A 24411-nucleotide genomic window follows, 5' to 3' on the forward strand; every position below is an offset into this window, starting at 1 on the left:
TGTAATATAGATTTTTATTCAACATATATCAATATCATTCACCAGTCATCATATCTTCACCTCATAAATATAGACAGCAACATCAGGTGTACAGTGTGTGATAGATATCCAGTAGTGACGTGAAGCAGAGTACCAATTTATCTGCACACCTCAAAAAGCATGCATGCAGTAGTCAAATGAACACTTGATGAAATGAGAAAACAGGTTCGTTTCTGTGACTCAGGCAGGCATGAACATCATACACTTTATGGGTGATTTAAGGCATTCAGGGTCTAACTTAAAATAAATGCTTTAAGCTGGAAACCACCTCGAGCATCGTTTGTGTGCACACAAGGTTTGATAACTCCTTAATATGAAGAACACAACGTCTATCATCTAAAAAAGGAAACAATCAAGTATAATATTGCAATAAGAGGAAATACTTTCAGGGATTATCAATGTGACGTCGGGGGTCATCTGCAGTTGAAAACATGCACCCTGTACTCTCAACAGTGTAGGTTTGAGTCCAGCTCATGACTCATCACATGTTATTTTTATATCTGTATCTGTATATCTATAATATGTGTTGGCATGTTACAGCCAAATATTTTTCACTTTCAGGGTGGAAATGTCTGAAACAAAAAGACAAATATCACCAGAAACAGAACAAATGCAAACTTTTCTGCGTAAAAGTTACAATGACATGGCACATTTTGGCCTTAATCTCTTTTGACAAGCTCTTCCTATTCTTTGTAAAAAAAAAAAAAAAAGAAGAGGAGGAGGGAAAGCCAGTGATCAAATACTGCACAAAGGCACAGAAGAATATACACACAAAACACACAAAATAGCACATGTGCAATAGATGTACAGCAATCTGACACATCATTTAAATAAATAAAAACATGTGAAGAGAATCAAAAAATAATACTATTACGTTAAGACAGACTGACAAGAACAGATATTCCTTTTTAAGCAAACACTTTCAAAGAAGACAGTTTTCAGCCCATCAGGTTTCCTCATAACTGGTATGGACGGTTCTCCGGGAAAATGAAGGCCCAAAAAAAACAAACAGGGAAATACGGAGCCCCAAAAGTCCTGTTTTTATCTTGTGTGCAAAAATTATGAACAAGAATCCTCCTTTCGGACTTCAGAGGCTCAGTAGTAAAAGCTGTGTCCTCTCCTCTCACTGTAGGACACATTTGTCTTTGTTGCTGTATTTTCTCCTCCTCATCTCCAGACCGCGCTCCAGACGCTCATCCTCCTCCAGAGCTCTGCAAACACAACACATATTACAATAAAGTGAATATGACAGTAACTGTTGGCCATCTATTCCCAGACCTGTGTCAATGAAATGCTTGCAAAGTAATACACATCATTGAACTACATTGAACTAACCACATTTTTATGTTTATCTTTTTGCAGGTCAACATTACAGGCATTAACCTGGACGAGGCAATCAAATAATATGAAATGTGGAGTATATGAGTGGTTTTTCAATGCTTTTCCTTTTATTTTAGGAATTTGCTATCTCCCTGTGACTTGTTTTGTCTTTTTCACACAACTATATGTCCCCACACACTCACCCTCTCTCCTTGGCGTCGATGTCTCGGATGATCTCGTCCCGCTGGTTGACCAAAGACACCAGCTCTTGGAGGAGCAGCTGCTCCCTCTGCTGCTGAGTGGACGACTTCTGCCAGTCTGCAGGACAAACAGCAGAACTTTTACTAAATATTTGACTCATATAATATGCATTTTGTTTTCATACAAGTATGATGCATCTGAATACTTCTTCCACCACTGTTTGCTACTAACCTTCTATAGCCATCATGACCCGAAGCTCTCTGTTTAGAAGCTCAAATCTCCGCTCCAGATCCTGCTCCTCCTGCCTGTAGATACAGTCAATAACCAGATCAGAATCAGAATCAGAATCAGAAATACTTTATTGATCCCCGGGGGAGAATTGTACAGTACCGGTGCTCCCATTCAAGAGTAGAAAGCAGCATAAATTTAGAAAATAAAAGTGTGTACAAAATATAAAAATAAGAAATAGAAAATAAAAATATACACATTTACAATATTTAAGTGAAAAATAAAAGTAAAAAATATATACAACAGCAATGTATATGTATGTCTATATATATATATATATATATATATATATATATATATATATATATATATATATATATATATATATATATATATATGTATATGTATATATGTATGTATTGCACTGTCACTTAAGAATACGTAATAGTGAGGTAGTTTATGTAGAAGATTTCCAGTCTGTTTCTTCTGAGTGTCTGCCACTCAGAGGGAGGAGTTGAACAGTTTGATGGCCACAGGCAGGAATGATTTCCTGTGGCGCTCAGTTGTACATTTGGGAGCAATGAGTCTCCCACTGAATGTGCTCTTTTGGCTGACCAGTACGTCATGGAGAGGATGTGAGACATTGTCCAAGATGACCCGCAGCTTGGACAGCATTCTCCTCTCTGACACCACCGTCAGAGAGTCCAGCTCCACAAGTGTGTAAAAACAAGTGTGTAGTACATTGTACATGTATGTACATGTGTATGTGTGAGAGGTCTTACAGTAGCTCCAGGTTGTCCTGTCTGCGAATCAGAGCGTTCTTCTTGTTCACCAGAGTGAACCACTCCTGGATCAGTCTCTCCTCTTCATCACGGTTGCTTCCTGTAAATACAGAAAAGGACAGTTTGTATACAACTGGATGGGTTACTGGAGAAAACCTACACCTTCACCAAGTGTGTGAAATACAGGGGGACTCGTGGGGTTTCTGATAAGTTAAGTAACACCTCGGACCCCCTTGCATGTTGAAAGGCGATGAGCGGTACAGAAAATGCGACTGTGAACAGACAGTTGATTTAGATCTTGTTGTTAGTGGCGCCGCCACACACAAATTTATGCAAACTACAAATATAGGCTGCTTTATTTTAGCTCTGTGCCTCTACAGTATTTTAAAAAAGCCCCATTTATGTCTTTAAAATCCGATAAGCATAAACAAATCAGATAGCTAATTCGATTTAGAGATAAATGCAGGTAACAAGCGGTATTTCAGGTGTCAGGTCAGGTTTAATTGTGGTGTTGTTACAGGTCTGACATGGGTGACATTGGCCTACTTTGTTTTGGATGTATGTGCAGTGCACGCATGGCCTGGGTCCACCAAACTGTCAGTGGGTATTTTGCACACTCCCACCACCACACAACAGCATCACAGTGGGGCTTGAGAATATCCTCTGAACACACAAACTGTTGATTCCTGGTGAAGTGAAGGTTCACCTGAAATCTGTACTGTTCAGTTCTCAGTCCTGCTCTCTTTCCGTTTATTACCTGTTGATGATATATATATATTTATTTGTGTGTGTGTGTGTGTGTGTGACTCACCTGTTTCCATGAGGCTTCGCAGTCGTCTCTCCACCACAGCGGCTCTGCTGTCGATGTGCTTCTGCTCCGTCTCCAACGCCGCCAGCTCACTCAGCACATACTGGCTGGTGTCCTGCAGACACTGACCACAAGCCCCATTGCACACACACACACACATGCAAACACACACACAATCACACATGAACGTACACAAGACAATGACAGACAGCCACAAAGAGAGGAAACAGGGGCAAGGAGATCAAAGCAAAGAGGGAGTTGGGGAAGAAAACAAGTAGAAGAAGAGGATCAAAAGATTAGAGAGAAATGTCTTCTTTATAATGAACTGAAGCAAGTATGATTTAGTCCATCTTGCAGCCATTAGTCATGTCAATGATGTTCATTTGATTTGATCTGAGAGTCAGAGATAGATAAAGAAAAGAAGTAGAGAGGAGAAAAAGTGAAGTGAGGAACACACAACTGACCATTGTTTCCTCTTCCTGTTTGGGAGGCTGGGTCTCAGCTGTACTCCGTAACTCTGCACACACGGACGCACACATGGCACAAATCAAAGTGTAAAAGAAAAAGAACAGCAATAATGAAGATTGGAAGTTAAATGAATATTTAAAATGTTATAGTATTGTTTCTGAAAGGCTCAGGCTTCAGTTACCCACCTGTATTATTAGTGATTTCTGTTGCAGAGTTAGTTGTTGTGTCTTCCTCCTGGACAAGACAAACATGAGACTTTCACATATGGTAACTGTCACAAGGCTGACACATACAGTAAATAAAGATGTACGGGAGAAAGTACAATTTAAAGCTTTAAAAGCTTTTAATATTTAATGTTATTTTAGAAAATTACATTACAGTTTAAACGTGAAAGTCAGTTACGTTAAACAGTAAAGACAAAGTGTTACCTGAGCCAGTCCAGATTTGACTGCTTTGTTAATCGACCTCGGGGGTGGGACTGGGGTTATTGACTCATCCGCTAAAAACAGATGAGAACAACTGTCAGAAGTTGGATTTAACCTCCTGAACCTCTTGAGTAACCTTCCTTTAAGTCTTAAAAACTAACTAGCAACAATCATAATTAATTAATCAACATAATTAGGCATTATTTATTGAGAGTTTAACACACTTCATGTGGTGTGATCAGATTTGATGCAAAAAAAGCAAACAATCCCACTACACTCATCACATTTTGATTTAGTAATCTCTCATCTGAAATAACCAAAACTGGTCTAACTTTGGCATCAAATGTGTTCATGTAGGACTCCATCACTATAATAAGAAGCTGATTGAGGCATTTCAGGAGCTTTAAAATTATGACTTTATGATTCTCATACTGAAATAAATATTTATGTCCAAAATACCATGTTTATGGCTGCCCCTTTCCATCAAATGGAAAACAAATAGATAATTTCATCATTTTATAAACATTTCCATCCACCCACATTTCAGCATGACATACTGCATTTGGTATCTTTGGGAACCTTTAAGGAACCTACTAGAATCTTAATTGAGGTGCTGTAAACTTGATTTAATGATTTGTTTGTCCTTGCTTCTCGTCTCACTTCACATTCCTAAGTTCCCTGGAGGCACACTAATGTTTCCCCTGCTCTCTTTTCTTTTCGATTTTCTGACTTGATTCTTTTTTGCTCCCTGTGATTTTTTCAAATGCCCATGGACTCCAGCATGAGTTACTATTCAACCAGTCCATATTGCAAGGTTGAACACCCTGCAATATGGACTGGAATTAGTGTTTAAGTGAGTTTGACTGCACAATTTGTTATGATGAACCCACTAAAAGGTCCATACGACTGAAGTGGCTAAAATTAGCCTTCAAGACAGATGGGACGAATCACCTTTAAGTAGTCGTTTGGTCCTCGGTGGCGGGACGACCAGCGTGCTGCTTCCTCCTTCCTCTAGACTCACTCCTTCGTTCAGTCTGGCCATGCAGAAAGCGGCAGCGTCCACATTGGTGGGACCAGGACCAGAGAGGGTGAGGCCGTAGCTGGACTGGCTGCTGTTGTGCTCTATCTGCAGCACGCTCAGCTCCTGGTTGGTGAAGTGTGAGCGGATCTGGCTGAGGTAGGTCATGACTATGAGCCGGTCAGGGACGGACAGAAGAACCATGTCGGACGGCTCCAGCAGACGAGAGATGCCCAGTGCCTCGAAACCGTCAAACGCCTGATGTTGTCGGAAAAGAAAGACATCATCAGTAAAGAAACTAACTGTGTGTCCCACAAATAGGATTTGAAAAACACTTACAGCTTAATTTTAGTCTACAATGAATAACACACAGTGCCAGAAAGTGTAGATGGTCACAGCAGAGTATTTAAAGCCAGTACATGTAGAATTCCTATGTGATTAAGGCATCTTTCAGATTATTCTGAAGTTTTGCAATGAGACCAGTGAGAAATAGGGCGTTGTATTTGCTGCTTTCAGCCCTTTGTTCTTAGTGTCCCTGGGTTGGATCCGTCTGCCTACCGTTTGTCCTTTTTGATACTACCACAGGGGGATTTTCAAATTCTACACATAGTGCCTTTAAGATAATTTAACATACTTTTGTGTGACTGATACTCAGCCTGACACTATCTGAACCGTACCTTACCAACTAATCAAAAAATAGTATTAAGTTATTATGCAGAATTATTCACAACTGTCTTAAAACAGTAACAGAAACAACATCATAAGGAGAGACCATAAAACAGAACAACTACATAAAAATTCTTCTGTACTGTAGCTTACAAATTGTGGACCTGTAAGAAAACTTTAAAAAGCTATTATTAACTATAATTATTAAATATTAACTATTAACACTGCTGATGGCACTCAGGAGCTGAATATAAAATTGAGCCCCGTTCTTACCTTCTTGTTGTTGAGCTTGATGTCATGAGAGTCCAACTGGTCAAAATTTCTAATAGGACAAAAGCAGGGAAGTGTATGATGAGAACATACCTACAGCAGGTTTACAACATTTAAATTAATGTAGAAAATAATAAAACACAAAATGACATGTCCAGATGTCTTGTTTTGTCCAAACAAAACCCAACGGGGAAAGGAAGCAAATCTACACAGTCAGACTTTCAACCAGTTGATTAATATTTCACCTATAAATGAATGGTTTAGGCACTGAGCTGACGTTCTTAACATGACCATCTTACAGCAACAGCGAATTATGTTATAATGAATGCAAAATATATGATAAGCTACAAAACTAGTGAACAAATTAGAAAGAGGCTTAAAGCTGAGAAGCAGGACGTGTTGCTTGTATGCCGTACATCTTGTCTGGATGGAAGTGATGTAGGATGGCACAGAAGGCCAGGCCATTTCTCCAGGATGTGCTGAAGTTGGTGACCTTCACCCCCTGGTACCCGCTGGTGATGTCTTTACACCACTGGAGCAGCGACTGGCTGGAGTTCACCAGTGCCTAGAGGAAGAGGAGAGAGGGGTGAAGAGACAGAAGTTCAGTTTTGGTTGTATGTGTGTGTTTGATTGTTTGTGATTTAAAAAGCATGTCAGAGATATTGAGTATATTTACCTCAGCTGCATCGTCCTTCCCATCAGCCTCCTCTTTGACGGCTGGAACAGGATCAGGGGACTTGAGGTCAGAGGTTTCTTCCTCTGGTAACGTAGGAAGTCGAGACGTGCTCATCTCACAGTGCTGGGGAGGAGCAATGGGTGTGTCCCTGGTGTGTGTGCTGGGTTCTAATGGCGGTTTCTTCCCTCCACCATCAGGCAGGTCGCCTGGTTGGCCTTTTAGCCTATGAGGAGACAGGACATACCCAATATAAAAGACAGGCGATGAACAGAAAGACTTTGTTAAGTGGAAGAAAAAGGAGATCATCCAAGCAGCCTGGTATCAGCATCGTCACCAGTGATTCGAAGACGAGAGCGAGAGACATGCAAGCTTGCTGACACGACAGACGGCAGCACTGACTTGATGTTAGAGGGCATGATGGGAAACATACAGCATTCAAGAGAATAGGGATCTATATTTCAGCATGGTTTGCCTCAACACAGGTCTATGCTGTTTGGCCAAGTCTTTATCACCTCAGAACCATGCAGATTCACCAAACTGTTCTTTCCTACGTTGTAGCAGTTCTTGAAACTACACGGCACCCCCATGCACTCAGGTGGCAACAACACACACGTACTGCCAGAGCTGTTTTAAGTCTTTTGGGGAAATCAAATCTCAAGTTAGGTCTCAACACATGACACAGCATTTGAACATTTTGCTTTCTAAGCTGTGTGGCTGGTGTTTCTAGCCACATGGCTCTATGGATGTCGGTCTGTCTGGCAGTCAGTCGGTCAGTCCACCACCACAAATGATGAAAATGAAAAAACATCAATGGCCAAGAGGATGAATCCAACAGACTTTGGAGATCCGCTGACTTTTCATCTAGCACCACCTATTGGATGGATTGCCATAAAATCTGGTACCAATATTCATGGTTCCCAGGGGATGAATCCTCATTACTTTGGAGATCTTCTGACTTTTCCAACTTTTTTAATTTGTCCAATATCTGACCGAATATCTGCAAAACTAACAACATTCCCATCACCTTCAGCTTTACTTTGTGTTTAGTGATAATTACCAAATGTTAGCATGCTTACAGGCTAAACTAACATGGTGAAATGGTAAACATTTATACCTGCAAAACATCTGTATAATAGCATTGTCATAAAGGATTTTAGCATGTTAACATTAGCATGTAGCACAAGCAATTAGCCTCACAGAGCAGCTAGCATGGCTGTAGACTCTTGTCTTGTTTACATATGTAGCTGAAACCAAGTCTGTTGAATACACAGGCTTAATAATGAAATAATCAAGCTGTGTGGCTATACAATGCCTGCGTCTTATTTAAGTTTTTATTTTTTTCTTATTATTTTTAAGTTTTATCTTTAATGGTCAGAATTTTGCACTCCAGTCTCAAGTCAAGTCTTTAGATAGTGAAGTGTCAAGTGCTCATTTTTGTGACTCAAGTCTCAAGTCGTAAGTCTAAAGCTCTGCATATCACATACCCAAACAAATACAAGGCTTCAGTGGCATGTCACTTTATAGACCAGCACAGGTGGACAGCCCATGCTGACTTACACATCCTCCTCTCCTTCTTGATTTTGCCTCAGCTCATTGGCCAGGGCCTCTTCTGCCTCAGTTAGTGATATTTCCTGCAGGGTATCACAGCGGGGAATAATCAAGTGCCGGCTGTGATCAACAAGCTCTGTGGTGTCACAGTCAATATCACGGGGGTCGGGGATGAGGAGCTTCATACTGCGAGGGCCAGAGACAGGGGACGTGTCGCCTGTCATCAGATTAATTTTAGCCAATAAGAACCTCTCCTCCTCTTGGAGCTGCTGGCCTTTGGTGAGATGGTTGAGATCAGCGGTGTGTGTCTGTGCGTGATGGCTTTGTGGACTGTCACTCTTTGTGGTGTGTGTGTCCTTTAAACTGGAGTGGCTCATGTCTGTATAATCCCTCATTTCAAGACTCATTTGTGAATCTGCAGCCATATCAGCTGTTTCTGTGTCCTCGTTTATCTTACTGATGTTCGTGTCGGTGTGTATCTTGGTGTGTTTGGTGTCAGAGTGTATGCTGGCAGTGTTTGTGCTTGGAGGGAATGGCCAAGGCACCACAGATGATTGAACAAGCTCTACCTCCTCATTGGCTGCTACCTCCAGGCTGTGACCAGGTTTTGTGACAACATCATCTCTCTGTCCTATCATTGGCTGTTCACTATATTGGGGAGCAGGTTTGGCCCTTATTGTCTGACTGATTCCTTCCTCTTGCTTAGACCCCGAAGGAAGGTTAGGATAAGGACGGTCAGCCAGAGTGGTTAGAGAGTGTTCAGGTTTACTTGGCTGACTGGCAGCAGAGCCCTGGTAAAATGTTTGTCCATTGGAAGGGAGTGAGGAGGGCTTCTGGGTAACAGCAGGGGACGAATGGCCTGGGCTGAAGACAGAAAAGGAGATTTCAGAGCTGAACCTAAAGGATGCTTTTGAAAAAACTGACCAGCAACAGATCCATCCGCAATGTCCTTGTCATGCTCCATTCCCCTCTGGCAACATACCACCATTCATCTCACGCAGCCAGAGATCCATTTTGTTAATCTCAGAGAGGTTGTAAAATAATTCAAGCATGAAAGTTGTTTCGGAAAGACACAGTCGGTCGATGTCATCCTTTAAACCAATTTAGAACAAACTGAAGGATGAGTATGGCACTTCCAAACTCAGCTAATCTCACAGCTGTCTTAAGCTTTCCAAAGGTCTTGACATCCACATTTTTTGGACAAGATTTTCCCCAGACTTCCATAAATTTGGCAGGACAGAGGTCTGGCTATGCAAGATTATACTATACTGTCATCTTATAAAAATATGTGACTCAACCAAAGCGAAACTGCAATTTCAAACATGCTCCAGCGTCCACTGAACTTCAATATCCAATGACCAAATCAATCCATTCATCCATGCTAGCTGACATGCTACTTAGCTGCAATGACTACTAAACAAACTAAACGAGACTTGCAATAGCCCTTGATGTCAGCCGTGTAGAGAGTGACAATCATGGGCAGAAACATACAGCAGATGCATATACATCCATTGCACAGCTCCTCCTCCTCCAGCAATACAGGACAGCCTCAAATCCAGACAACTGCGTCCCTCCTTACCCTTTATATTTATACATCCCTATAATGTAACATTTTGGCAAATTGACCATTAAAAGTATACCAAATTCATCACTGGATTATTTTGATACTGAAGAAAACTTGATGATGACATGATGATTCTCAGGTTTTAAGGAGGGTCTTTTTTTCCTATGATTTCAAAGCTGATTTATGGATGTGTATTGGCAATGTACATCTGACATAATGATGTCTTCGGAAAGTGTAACTCACATCAAATCTAAAAATATGTGTATCATGTCTGTGTGTTGAGATTTGACTGCATTATGACTCAGAGAAGAAGTAGTGAGATATGTAAAGCATATTCTGCAATGGGGCGCTAAGGGTTTTAAAGTACTTTAATGGCCTCCATGAGCTGTGTGTCACACTGCTGCAGCTCTAACTGCTGACTGTGTTGATAAGTGGGCCAAATCTGTGACCTCTGTTATAAGTCAAAACCAAGGCAAGATGTAAAGAGGAAATTCCAGTTTCCTTCAAAACAACATGGTAATGATGTTGTTTGGGGGGAGACATACGGTACATGACTCACATGCCAACAAACAACTCTTCCTTGAGAAAGACCTGCAAACCCTCAGTAAATGGAGGATAGTAATGCTTAGTAATTATTATTTCCCTGCAGATATAGTGAGTCAAGCCTCGGTTATTGGAGGAAGCATACGCAAAAGACGTGCAGGCACAGTCCTCTGATCCACAAGAGGCAACAAGCAGATCTCTCTCATATAGCCAACTCTTTCCTGGTTACTCACCTCTCTGTCCCTGCTGCTATTTATCACTCTCTCACCCCCTTTACTCACCCTGCTTCCCCTTCCATGTACAGCTCAGCCAGCCAGATGGAGCCGAGATCTTCCTGTCCTCTCTCGTACTCCACCTCCTCGTCCTCCTCCTCTCTCAACCAGGCTGGGATGGCACCAGATTTCAGGTTTGATTTGCCTTTTTTAACAGGTCTCAGGACGGGATTATCCAGGGCTTTCTTAGCAGCAAATACAGAGTCCTCAGGTTTGACTGATCTGGAGTTGAGCTCGTTTGTTGGTCTGGCTGCAGGGACAGATTCAGCAGGTCTGGTTGAAACCAGTTTGACTTCAGTTTTAGGGTCAATCGTTTTCACTAATTCGGGCTCAGACTTGCTTTCTGAGTGCTCTTCATCACCCTGTAGCCTCTCATCATATGCAATATCATCCAATTCTGCTTCCCTCAGAGGAGGCCAGTCATTTGATAGGTTGTTCATGACTTCCTGTTTGTTTTGCTGTGACGTAGAGCCAGAACTAATCTCTTGTATCTGTTGTGGTTTCTCTCCTTTGCTCTCCTCTTCCCTTTGCCTCGCCCAGTCCTCCTCTCCTGTTCTCTTCTTCTCCCTCTCCATCTTTTCTTTCTTTTCTTCCCCACCTGCCCTCTCTGTGTGCTGCTTCCTTTCTTTATCTGCCTTTTCCCTCTCCTCCCTTTGCTTGCTGTCCAGCTCTTCTCTCTCTTTTTGCAACCTCTTTCTCTCCACCTCCTTTTCCCTCTCCATCCTTTCTCTCTCCTTCCTCTCCATCTCTTCTCTCTCCTTTTCAAACCTCTGTCTCTCCTCCTTTTCTTTTTCCACCCTCTCTTTCTCTTTCCTATCTGCCTCTTCACTCTCTTTCCTCTCTCTCTCCTCCCTCTTCATGTTTTCTATCTTTTCTTTCTCCCTCCTCTCCCTCTCCTCCTCTCTCTCCTTCTCCTGCTCACTAGCTGCCAGTCTCAGACTTGCCACCAGACTTAACCCATGTGGCTGTAAACACTCTGGTTTCTGAGCTAATTCACTCTGTTCACTAATTGTCCGGTTTTCTGTTGTGTTGGAGAAGGCAGTGGGTGGCAAAATGGGAATCAGTGCATCGTCATGTGGCTCGGATGAATCAAGCATTTCTGTATCTACTTCCTGTAAACACGGCTGATCTTCATTACGGATCAGGAGGCATGGCTGGTCGGCAGAGCTGTGTGGATGACCTGCATCCGTGGATCCAGTTGTCTGCAGGATGGAGGCCACTGTCTCATAGCTAAAGGGACAGATACGAGGGACAGGAAAACTCTGAGAGGGGGCTCACCCTGAAATGACCTCAGCAGGCTCTGGACAGTGTGATAGAAAGCCAGACAGCATGCTTGATTAAGTTGTTCCTTTTTCTCAGACTTTGTTTTGGTGCTTGTCCAAAGCACACAGAGGAAACATTTATTGTTGATTGCACTCAGAACCACCCGGCGCTTTTTTTCCCCATCTAGCAACATAGCAAAGCTCACTGCCTTTAACGTCACCTCTGGCATGATTAAGGAACAGGTGATATTTTCTGGTGCCATGCAGGTGAGAGCTCAGATCAGCACGGAGAAAGACACACAACTACCCAATAAATATGCACAAATTCTCTATGAGACACTGATATTCACAGCACCTTGTGGATAATAACCAAATAACCAAAACGTAGGTAGATCAACCACTGGGACCAATAGGATGATGTACTGTGGGTACTGGAGACACCAAACTGTTTCTGCACTGCACTGAAGGTTTTCCACAACACTGAGCACTCATGCACACTGTATGTGTACCCACACTAGAATAACTGCCATGGAGATGAAGCAATAACTCATCAAAATGTAACAAAATGTCTCTCTAAATAGATAACATGTATGAATGTTATTTGAATTCTGTAAAAACATGGCCATTATCAGATAAGGGGTGTAACTTTCATCTTCTTAAAAACGTTTTAACCTCTGATTTAATAACGATTACATGATCATAATCATATTTTTAACTAATAGTTTTGACAAGAATAAAGTCTTTATTATTATATTACTTCAGTCAATTATCTAACATGTTATCCCTCTTTTAAGGTGGTATTTGTTAAAGTAATAGCGTCTTGTTTTGTTGTTTTTACTGCACCAACATTTAGAGTATTTGAACTATCCAAAAATTATCTAATTATTAATAGTATCGGCATATAGTTGGTAAAGCTTGGTCTACAAAAACGTTTTTCCATTATGCCTCACACCTTCACAGATCATTTTATGGACGGGCAGGCAGAGAGACTCACCCTCTATACAACACCCCAACCACTGCTGACATGAAGCCAGCAGGCGCCTCCGTCTGCTGTTCTGCAACACACACATGTGCCTCTGTGTGTGCACATTTCTGGGCACTACCACGCACACACACACACACACACACACACACACACACACACATTTTACTCTTGTGAAAAGCAAATTATCAAATCATTTCCATGTTAACAACCAGTCTAACAGCATAGACAGAGGTTGAGATGAAGAAAACAGCATCAGATGGGGTTAACTGCAACGACAGAGTAAGCTGTGGTTTGGCTGCAGCGCCACAGAGGAGCGTTAGTCAGCACATGTGCAGGTGTGTGTGAGTGTGTGTCTGTATGTGGTGGTTTGCAAGCAGAACCAGACACGTCACGCCATGCTGCACAGGAACCGTCGCTGACTCACCCCCCTATTACATCACCCTCCTCCTGCTTCTCATCCTGCTCTTCAGTGCTCTCGCTACTTTCCATCCCTCCTTCCGCTCCTGTCTCCGCTGTCTCCTCCACAGTCGCCCACAGCTGCTTTTCTGCCTCGCACGCTGGCTCCTTATTGTCAGTGAAACTCTCCTGACCACCAGCCACGCCGCCGGCCGGTTTCTCCTCATCTGCTCCCTCCTGTTGTGGTTTTCCCGATGGCCGGAGAACTTGTTCCGGCCGCAGTTCTGGTTCTGGTTTTGAGGGCAGCAGCGGCTCCAGCGCCAAAGCTGGTTTGGGGGAAACCTCGGGTGAGGTTGCTGGTTCCACGCTGGGTCCCTCTGGCTCTTTGGGCTCCTCTTCAGCTGGTGGTGCGCCGGGTTGAGCAGGAGGTGGGACTATGTGATGTGTTTCTGAGTCTTTTGCTGTGATTGGCTGGTGCTCCTGGCTGACGGGGGTGTCCACCTCAGCAGCATCTTCACTGTGTGAGCTAGAAGAAAGGAAAAAAACACATGAAAGATAAAGACATTTTACATTTGCTACCTTCTACATCATTAAGCAAAGCAGACAGACACACAGATGGCCAGAAAGAAGATAAAGCAGAGACACAGACAGACATCCCCTCATCCATTCTTACCCTCTGCACGAAGGTTTTGTACCCTCCTCGGCAGAGATTTTTTCAGACGTATCTTGCCCACTTCTCCCTTCTAGCACTTTCCACAGAGGAACCTCTGCATCAGACAGCCTCTGTGGAGGTGGCACCAGGGTCAAGACCTCTAATGTGAATGGTTTATCCTGAGCAGAGGGCTGAACAGTTGGGCCTGAACCAATGCCAGTTGGAGTACATGGGGCAGATATTTTCTTTTCTGGGACAACAATGTTTGACAATGAACCTTCCTTTAAGAGAGAGGGTTGTCCCAGACTGGAATGAGGGGAGAGAAAGAGGAAAACATCAAAATATCAAAAAGAGTTGCGGAGAGGAGGAAAAACCATAATGAAACCAGTAGGGGTGGGCGATAACACACAATCAATACCAAGTAATACCACAGCCAGGATCACTGATATTAATACCAATATCAATACTTTTTATTATTAGAAGCAGCTAGGAAATGCATCATTAATAGGCTACTTCTGAATACATTTTAATTACCAGTAAATAATCTGCAGTTAGGCTTTTCTTTTGACCATTCTCTGTTAATCACGTGCAAGTTAAAGACAGCTTTTAATGGTAAATAACGTAACAGTAAATAGAGTGCTCACGAGCCCAAAATGTATCCGTTTTTTAGTGGTATCAATCTGGCTAGTACCAACACTCAAAACAAGATTTAGTATTGGTAGTATCAGCACTTTGGGGATTGATTGACCCACCCCTACCACACAGATAATCAATGAAGTCTGACATGAGCACATAATCACAAGAGAGAAATAACCAAAATAGAAATGTTGAATGATTAAGCTTAACTTGATGCCACTCTAGTGCAGAAATACAGAGTAACAAAAGTGAAGTTTTTAAGGCTCACACTGACTGATTGATTGATTGATTGGTTTTATTTGCCGATTAAGAAAGCAGCCATTTGAGGTATAAAAACAAAAAGAAATCAACATCCACAGTGAAGTCATTTCTTTTTATTTCAGTGGAGTAACTCACCGCTCACTGGAGGCAGAGCTTGGTTTACTGACTGACTGACGGGCCGTCTCTCTGTCTTGTGACTGGCTGAGAGTTTGTGAGGGCAGCTGCTCGGATGTAATGCTGGTTTTGTCCGAAGGAGGGAGGCCGGGAGCAGGAAGTGGAGCTTGTGTTTCATCTCTAAGAGAGTGTGTGAAACCAGGAGGAGGAACATCGGTGCGTGTGTTTAGTGGAAAAACTGGCAAAGAAGAAGAAAACGAAGAAACCAGAGTTCTCATCTTCTGCTTGTCCTCATCTGACTTGTTGGTCTCCAGACTGCAGACCGGAGCTGCTCGGTCCTCCTTCCTCCTCTTGTCTTCCTCCTCCTCTTTCTCCTTTCTTCTTTCCATCTCTTCCTTATCTCGCAGAAGCTTCTTTTTCCTGTCTTCCTCCTCCTTCCTTCTCCTTTCTGCTTTCTCTCTCTCCTCTCTGTGTCTCTTCTCCTCCTCTTCCCTCATTTTCCTTTCCTCCTCCTTTTTCTTCTTCTCTGCCTGCTGCCTTCTCTGCTCCTCCTGCAGTCGTCTCTCCTTTTCTTCTTCTTCCCTTTTCTTCCTCTCCTCCACCCATTTCATTCTCTCCTTTTCTTTCTGCTCCTTCAACAGTCTTTCTTTCCTCCTCTCCTCCTCTTCACGTCTTTTCTCCTCGTCTTTTTTCCTCCTCTCAATCCTTTCTTTCTCCTTCTTTAAAAATCTCTCCTTCTCTTTCTCCTCCCTCTCCTTCTCCTCTTTGAGTACTCTCTCCTTTTCTTCCTCCTCTCTCTTTCTTCTCTCCTCTGCTTCTTTGACTCTCTTCTCCTCCTCCTCTTCCCTCCTCTTCCTCTCCTCTTCTGCCTCATTTTTCTTTCTCTCCTCCTCCTGTAGATGTTTTTTCTCCTCCTCCTCCCTCTTTCTTATCTCTTCCTCCTCTTTCATTCTCTGTTGCTCCTTCTCTTTTTCCTCCTTCAAGCATTTCTCCTTCATCTTCCTCCTCTCTTCCTCTTCCAGGAGCCTCATTTTCTCTTCCTCCCTCCTCTTTCTTTGCTCCTCAAACACTCTCCTCTCCTCCATCTTTTTCTCTTCCTCCTCTTTCATTTTCCTCATGAATCTCTCCCTCTCAAGTCTCCTCTCCTCCTCCCTCTTAAGTTTTTCCTTTTCCTCCTCCAGGAGTCTCTGCTGCTCTCTTTTCCTCTCCTCCTCCTCATCCCGCTTCTTCTTCTCCTCCTCCTCCCTCAACTTCTCCTGTTTGTCTCTCCTCTCCTTCAGGAGTCTCTCCTCCTCGCGTTTCCTCCTTTCCTTCTCCTTCTTGACCTCCTCCTCCTCCTGTAAGAATCTCTTCTTCTCCTCCTCTAACAGTCTCTTCTTCTCTTCCTCATGTTTTCTCCTCTCCTCCTGCTTCAGGAGCATTACTTTTTGCTCTTCCTCCTTCCTCATCCTTTCCTCCTCTTGTTTTTTTAGGATTTCTTTCTCCCTCTGCTTGTCCTGCTCTGCCTTCATCATCACCTCCTTCTCCGTTGCTGCTCCCTCTAACTGCAGTGACGCCTTTTCATTGGTTTTCTGTTCAAGACTGCAGAACAGATAAACAATATTCCTTAATCCTAAATTTCTCTGTGTGTGTTTTTATTATCAGCACCATCAGTTCACATTTTGCAACCTTATTTTTTTATGTTCTGGATCTTGATTTTATCTGTGAATATAAATACTCACCCCGGAGGACACCTTTTGATTGTATCCCGCTTAGAGTCATCCTCTTCCAGAAACAAGCCCCCTGATTCTTGTCTCTGGTTAAATGACTCAATGATGATGTCGTCAAAGTCGGGCTCAGGCTCAGGCTCAGCCAGTGGCGGCTTTTCGGCCTTAAAGGTGCTAATAATGCTCTGTGTCTCATTGGTTGGCTTTTTCGAATCAGTTTCCCCCTCAACTTTTGGCTGTTTTGGAGTGATAAACGCCGCCACAACGTTAGTGGAGGGCTGCTGAGGGGTGGAGCTCTCACAGCAGGAGAAGGGCCACGGAGGGGGTGGGGCTACTATCAGCTCTGAACGGGACTGGACAGGACTGAGGACAGAAATATCGAAGGTCAGGCTCGAGAGAAGGGTGGGTGAGATTTCACAAGGCTGAGCGTGCAGGAGGTGATTAAGGGGGAAACGAGCAGGCCACAGAGCAGACTACAGACCTGATAGTTATTTGACTGCTGTGTACTGGGAGGTCAGTGCAACAAGAGGCAGGGTACAAAACACTCTGCAACTGCTAGCACATGTTAGCATCATGGAAGCACAAACACCAAGAATAAAGCAGCCATGAAGTCTCTCAAGCCTTCCTCAACCACACGAGTGTCAGCAAGCTGAAGCAAGTGTGCCTCAATCAGCACTAAAGCCCGGCTCAGACTACAGGAGTTTTCAAATCGGGTTGCATCACGCACATTAAGGAGAAACTTCACAGATTTTCTTCGCTATAATCTCAAACATGCACAAGATAATGGCGCATCACACACGACGATTATAAAGATTATTGTGCCAGAAGGAGCAAAGTCAACACCTGATGTCTATTCTTGAGCGAGAACTGGAGGTGATTTTTAGTTTTAATATCTGTCAACAAGAGTATGCTAGCTAACGCTAATCTCAAAGGCTAGAATGTTTACCGTTGCTTGGCAACACTGTCAGCTCCTCCAGGACTTGTTTAGGCTTGGCTCTCTTGTTGGCTATTGTGGTCCCGCTAGGAAAGTACTGATGTAATCATCCAGATTTGAACTCTAAAATATCAAACATGTTTGAAAGTTTGCCTACCAGCACCTCTAAAGCTCACTAATTAGCATGTTACATCTTGTTTGTTTGGTTATATGTGAGACTATTTCTTGGCTGGGTGCAGTGACTTCCTGGACTTTGTTTTTTGTACGGATTAAACAACCAAGATATAAATATATGCTGGTAGGATTTTGTTAGCTTTGGTCAGAGCCAGGCTAGCTGTTTCCCCCTGATTCCAGTATTTATGCTGAGCCGTCTCCTGGTTGTAGCTTCATATTTAATGTTCAGGTTTGAGAGTGGTGTCGATCTTCTCATCTAACTCTCGGTAAGAAAGACAATAACAGTGTTTCCCAAAATGTTGAGCCATTTCTTTACACAATCAACATGAGGAGAACCCAAGAACAAGAAGAAACTGAGCCTTCTGGCTTTGTAAAAGCTTGTCATCTTTTCCGACTTTTACAAGTTTTGTCACCTATGATGTTTCTCCCAAGCTCTTTTAGTGCTGCCACCGCTCTTCCGGACGCCTCTTCAGCTCGGTGGCCTGCTGACACATTTTCTCCTCACACGGCATTTCAAGGCCAAACATCTAAGGATCCAAACCAAGCGATCCAAAATGTAAACACTCATGTGATATGCTGCCAGGACCTCACCTGATCGTTGCTGGTTCAGCTTGTTTTTCTGTGATGGCCGCCTTTGAATCCTGGGCTGGTCTGATTGGCTGGTTGGATATTCTGATGTTGGCTGTTGTGCGGTTGTTTTCATCTCGGCTTGTTTCCTTGTCTGCTTGAGTGAGCGGGAACGTTGAGCCTATAAAGAGCAAAAGCAAGTTCAGACAATTAATTTTACAACATAAGTGATAAGAAAGGAAGGAAAGTGTGTTTATTTTGATGAAAACCGCTTCCAAATTCGACATTTTCACACGTCAAAAAGCATGATGTCACTGACAGGAGACTGTTTGATTAGTTGGCAGGTGTACCTGACTGACAGGAGCTGATCTGAGCAGGAGGAGCAGAAGGAGAGACAGCGAGCTGAGGGTGAGGAGAGGACAATAAAATTGAGGTGGAAAGAGAAGAGGAGCGTGGAAGGGAGGCAGTGAGGGCTGGGACCATGGGGTCACAGAGGGCATCAAGGTCAGGGCTACTCAGCAGAGGGACGGGGGTGATGTCTCCGCCAATTGGAGCGGAGCCAGATGTCAACCAAGGCCCCTGAGCACCTGAGGAAAGCAGAGAGGAAAGACAGGAAAGATAAGCTGGAGAGGGAAAAGTTGGGAAATGAAAACAGCACAGAGAAACAGAGAAAAATGCAGAAGCAAGAGAAAAGGATAGGTGATAGGAGACTATGAAAGAACAGAAATAAGAAGGTTTATCATTGTTTTGTAATTGTTTACCTGACTCTGAGAGAGAGGGGTGAGATTTGGGGAGAGGAGGTGTTGACTTGAGAGGAGGGGCATCAGCGGAAAAAGGAGAGGGAGAGGAGGGGCGGGCGATTGACTTGACAATCTGAGGTCTAAAAATATGAGAACGGCCTGGTAGAGAGGACAGACGATGAAAGACATTAGAAGCAAACAGAGAAGGAGAGAAGAGAAGAACAGGAGATTTTTTAAAGATTTGAATATCAGGAACAACATCTCTTTAGTCTAGAAAGTGAAAGCAGAGACAAACCAGAGGCTGAAGTAAGATCATCTGCACTTTGAACCTCCGGGGGGCGCCGTTGATGTGAAACAGGAACTGAGTAAAGGAAAGGAGTGTAGAAAGAGGAGATGATCAGAAGAAGAATAAAAAGAAACCAATGCATAGGCAAAGAGTGAGAGGGGAACAGCAGAGCTAATTTTATATCATGCATTTTACTAATTGTATAATTGATCTGTATCTGTCAGGAACAAACACGTTTGCTGCAGTCTCAACAGTGACGAGGAACAGCTCCTTAGTTTGGCTCTATTTGATGCAGTGTAGCAGTCCAACAATTAGTGGTGTCAAAGCTTTTACTACAATATCATTAAGAAAGCTGAATTCATTATTTAATTTGCTTAATGTTCAACACTTCCAAAAAGATTGTTTTGTAATTCACTCATTGCCTTTTTTTTTTATAAAGAACTAGTAAGCCACATATTTGTATTGAATTAATTGTTTATGTTATTTCACACACCATACTATACATAAGTAGTATAGCACATACTGTATTTGACTTGGCATGAAGCTAAATCATGTGGAAAACGAGGTCAAACCAGACCATCACACACGTTAGTTAGTGGAAAGCATGCAGCATGCCGGACTGCCAGCCAGCCTGATGATACCTTTTCCTGAGCCTGACTGGAAGATTCTGGGCAGAGAGGGAGGCTGAGAGAGGGTCCGGGTGAGAGGAGGGTGAGCCGACGGAGGCTCAGAGGGCAGGGTGGGCTTTGGGGGAGAGGAGGATTTGGGTGGGAGAGGCTGGGGGGCAGTGGAGACAGTCTTATGGGTCATAGTAGTGGTTACAGTGAGAGAAGACTTTTGGGGAGCCGTGGAGGATGACGTTATGATATTCCTGGGACTTAATGAGGTAGTGCCTGTTTCGGAGGCACTGGACGTCTTAATGGGCAGTTTAGAAGGAGTATTTGAGCAAGAATTCAGGGGGACAGAGGGCGTTGTTAAAGAAGGCTCCTCTGAAGTAGACACAGATTCAGAGCATTTGGGAGATGGAGGATGAAGGGAAGAGGAAGTGTTTTGGGAAGAAGGCGTGCTGGAGGATTTGGGGGATGGAGGATTTGCAGGAGACACATCAGAGAGAGGCAACACAGAGGAGACGCTCTGGATTAAGGGAGCAGCTACTGTGATCTGGGAGCTTGGAGGATTAGGTGGTGGGTCAGAAGAAGCAAGAGCCTCAGGTAGAAGAGGGTTGGCTGATTTTTTGTGCTTGGATCTGGGTGAGGGCTGAGGGGAGGGGCCAGGAGACGGCTGGATCTCCGGGGTGGTGGTGAAGGGGTGTCGGCAGCGACGGGGCGAGGGGCGAGGAGCGATAGGTAGAGGAGGGCGGGAGTGGACGGCAGGATTGGCAGGACTGCCATCACCTCCACAGGCTGGATGAATAGATGGAAGGATGGATGGATGTATGGATGGATCAGTGAAAGCAGATTTTTGATGAAAAAGACAGAAAGAAAAATGAATTGCGAATGAAAATGAAATAATGAAAATGACATTACAGTTGGGATCCCATATTGTTTTACCGTCATGAGGATCCTTTGTTAATCACATGACTCGCTTGTTTGAATGTCACCACAAACAAAATATGGAACTATCTTCTACTTTACATTTCACCTCATCATTTTACTCTACGTGCAGACATTCACCTCTAACTGCAACTTAACAGCTCGGTCACTGTCACTGACTTTTATTTGAATTTCAAATACGACATGCCGTTTAATCTCAGTATGACCGAGTTGCCACATTGCAGTACAGAAAAAAGAAAAAAGTTGATGATTTGAATGCATTTCAGCTGTAAATATTTGCACATCAGTGGTGGAAAGTAATTCAGTACATTTACTCGAGTACTGTACCTCTTTATCTGACAGTTATAGTTAGCGGTTACTTTGCATATTTTGCATTATTTTTCATACAAAACAAAAGCAGCTTTTCCAACAGGTTTCATTTCCCAATGATAAACATCTCTGTCTTATCAAGTCATGTTAGTCTACAACTTAGGATTTTTTACTTATAAAAAGTGTATTATATATGATTGGCGAATTCATATTTCAACCCGTTTCAATGCAGTAGCATAATTCAAAAATGTTTTAAAATCAACTTTTAATCATTCTAGTGCAGTGACCTGCCTTATTTTCTCTTGTTTCAACATACAGATGCTCATTTTAGAAGATTTAAAGATCAGTATAAGAGGGGGCAATCTGCATAATGAGTGCTTTTACTTTTGATACTTTAGGTATATTTTGCTATTAATACTTCTGTACTTACCACCTAAAAATGGATGTAATGTTGTATTACAACTTCTGCTTAAGTAAATGATCTTCATACTTCTTCCACCACTGGTGCATATTCGGATAACAATACGCCTGAATACCATGCAACTATTTTTTTTAAATATTAACATTTCAGTACAGCACTGCTGCTGCACCAGCTGACAGAGACACCACAAAGACGTACAGTAAACATTTGAAATGGACCATGAACATGTAATTTAATTAACTCTAAAAAAAGGCACAAGATGTCGTTGTTGTGGTGATTTGAGCTGCTGTTATACTTAGTTTTCATGCTGTTACAGTAATGTTTCTCTGGACACTATAACCTCTGTGTGCCATGTTGCAGATGAAGCTTTTCATGCCTCCAAACAAACTTCCATACATTGGTGGCATCAGTCTATCATCACATGATGCTCAATTGCGTTTAATGTCTGGCTGAGAAATATGTGGCATGCAGAACAAATGGCGTGAGAGTGTGAAATACTGTAATATAAACTGAGCCTCCCAATAACAGACAGACCGTTCACACCTCTTACTCTCTGGAAGAGAAACAAACAGCTGCAGCGAGTGAAAGAAAAGGCGAAGAGGAAGCTACCTGAGGCTGTAAAAGTGGGTCCAGTGGAGCTTCGCTTGTCAGGTGGAGGGGGAGCAGGGCGATTTGGGCGAGTTAGAGTGTGTGGGACGACTGCAGCAGCCAGAAAAGAGTAGACCAGAAGAAGTGACGGAGGTAGAGGAGGAAGAAATGTCAGAGAGGAAATCATTCCCAGTGAAGATCAGAGAGGTGACGCAGTGTTTGTGTAAGTCTGCCTACCTGCAGCAGTGACAGACTTCTTGTCCTCCTCTTCATCGCTTTCATTGAAGTCGTCCAGGTTGCCGATATCTGTGGGTTTGACGCTCATCAGGCTGGCCAGACTCTGCATGTCTTCATCACTGAGGAACAAGGACAAACATTTATCACACCATTACTTAGTGATGCTCTCGTGACATCTCCACAAACAGGAAACACTCAATAACAAGGCGAGTATATCAAACGTGGCTGAGGCTTCATTTATCAACCTATCAACCCTTATTACTCACAACAGCTACACACAAATACAGGAGAAACACTTGATGTTGAAGTATGTGTTATTGAAGCACGACTATCTGGGATAAACATCATGACATTGGAGACGCATCATCTTTGTGCAACAGCTATCAATCTGCACATAGACATCATGAAAAACATAAATACTCTTGTCACAATAACAAAAACTGCCATAACCTCTGCTATTAGTGTAGTACGTCAATATAACTCACGTGGCTTTTCCCTCACGAACGAAGACACACGACAGCGACAGCTTGAGCGTGGCCTCCACCACTTTGACGGACAGCGGCTTCAGCTTCAGCGTCAGGTCGGTCTGTGTCGGCGTCGGACTGGCAAACCGCTTCAGGTTGATGTCTGCTGATGCCAGCACCTTACGATGCCCCTTGTTCTCCTTCACATGACCGACAAAAAAAAAGCAACCACGATATGTAGATTCAGATTATTTACTGAGGTAGAAGTAAAAATACCACACAAAATAAATCCTACATTACAAGTAAAAGTCCTGCAATCAAAATGTTCAAAAGTACAGAACTAATGGTGTAAAATGTATTTCAAGTATTAAACGTAAAAGTACACATAATGCAGGATGGCCCGTGTGATTATTACATGTAAGCAGTACTAATAGTGTAGCTGGTTGAGGCAGAGCTGATTTTAACTTTTGCTCAGTTTAATCTATAACAATCAATCCTATTTTAGATACTGATCATGTGTTTTGCCTGTAAAATCTTAATCTTAGCTGTGAAATGAATATAGTAAAGAGAAAGTACAATATTTTCCTCTGAAATGTAGTGAAAATGTCAGATTTATAGCAAGCCTGGTTATTTTATTGAGAAAATAATTAAGTTGGGTTAATTCACTACTTATGAAACAGTTAGACATGTAGTCAAGTGATACTTACACCCTCAATGACAAAGGTCCACTCTTTGTCCTCAAACTCATCAGCATTGACCTCCTGAAAAGATGAGAACAAAACAATAAACATCCTCTGACTGTGTGTCTTTCATCCATCTATTTCCTTGAAAATGTTGCCATTTAATGAATGCATGAATTCGCTCATCTGGTTGTATAACACAGACTCTTTATGCCAAATGTGTAAATGTGACAAACATGTACAGTATATTATTCTACAACTGTAAATTATTGTTTATACATGCGATTATTAGCCAATATCTTACTTAATTGTTTAGCACCTACTTGTAAATACATTCCCATTTCTTTTTGTTATACCTGTACATAACTTTGTGAGTGTGTATATATATATATATATATATATATATATATATATATATATATATAGATATACACACACTCACACACAGTTATGTACAGGTATACATGAGTATTGGGAATAAATATACAGTTAATCTTTTTATATATATAAAATTCATCTATGTTTGTTTTGTGATTCATGGTTGACTTTTTGGATGATGGTGGTGGAGAGCTCTTTCTAATGCGCCGCTCCAAAATCTCCCACAGATTTTCATTTGGC

At 42.6% G+C, this 24411-nt stretch overlaps 1 protein-coding gene across 1 annotated transcript in view; it reads right to left on the reverse strand.

Annotated features, from left to right (window-relative positions):
- The window catches only part of ehbp1l1b (EH domain binding protein 1-like 1b), a 28530-nt gene continuing 4119 nt past the window's right edge, over window positions 1–24411 (reverse strand). Inside the window, exons 4-21 of the mRNA XM_070917628.1 lie at window positions 23821–23874; window positions 23135–23313; window positions 22650–22768; window positions 18540–18696; window positions 15156–16715; window positions 13500–13997; window positions 6902–7124; window positions 6642–6790; window positions 6229–6277; window positions 5223–5547; window positions 4275–4345; window positions 4032–4080; window positions 3843–3895; window positions 3382–3502; window positions 2571–2670; window positions 1792–1865; window positions 1563–1677; window positions 1–1250 (exon numbers count right to left, since the gene is read on the reverse strand). Coding sequence (XP_070773729.1) covers window positions 1163–1250; window positions 1563–1677; window positions 1792–1865; window positions 2571–2670; window positions 3382–3502; window positions 3843–3895; window positions 4032–4080; window positions 4275–4345; window positions 5223–5547; window positions 6229–6277; window positions 6642–6790; window positions 6902–7124; window positions 13500–13997; window positions 15156–16715; window positions 18540–18696; window positions 22650–22768; window positions 23135–23313; window positions 23821–23874 — 3984 coding nt within the window. The 3' untranslated portion in view covers window positions 1–1162. The remainder of the gene's footprint in view (window positions 1251–1562; window positions 1678–1791; window positions 1866–2570; window positions 2671–3381; window positions 3503–3842; window positions 3896–4031; window positions 4081–4274; window positions 4346–5222; window positions 5548–6228; window positions 6278–6641; window positions 6791–6901; window positions 7125–13499; window positions 13998–15155; window positions 16716–18539; window positions 18697–22649; window positions 22769–23134; window positions 23314–23820; window positions 23875–24411) is intronic.

The sequence above is a fragment of the Enoplosus armatus genome, chromosome 13 (genome assembly GCF_043641665.1).
Source record: "Enoplosus armatus isolate fEnoArm2 chromosome 13, fEnoArm2.hap1, whole genome shotgun sequence".
NCBI lineage: Eukaryota > Metazoa > Chordata > Actinopteri > Centrarchiformes > Enoplosidae > Enoplosus > Enoplosus armatus.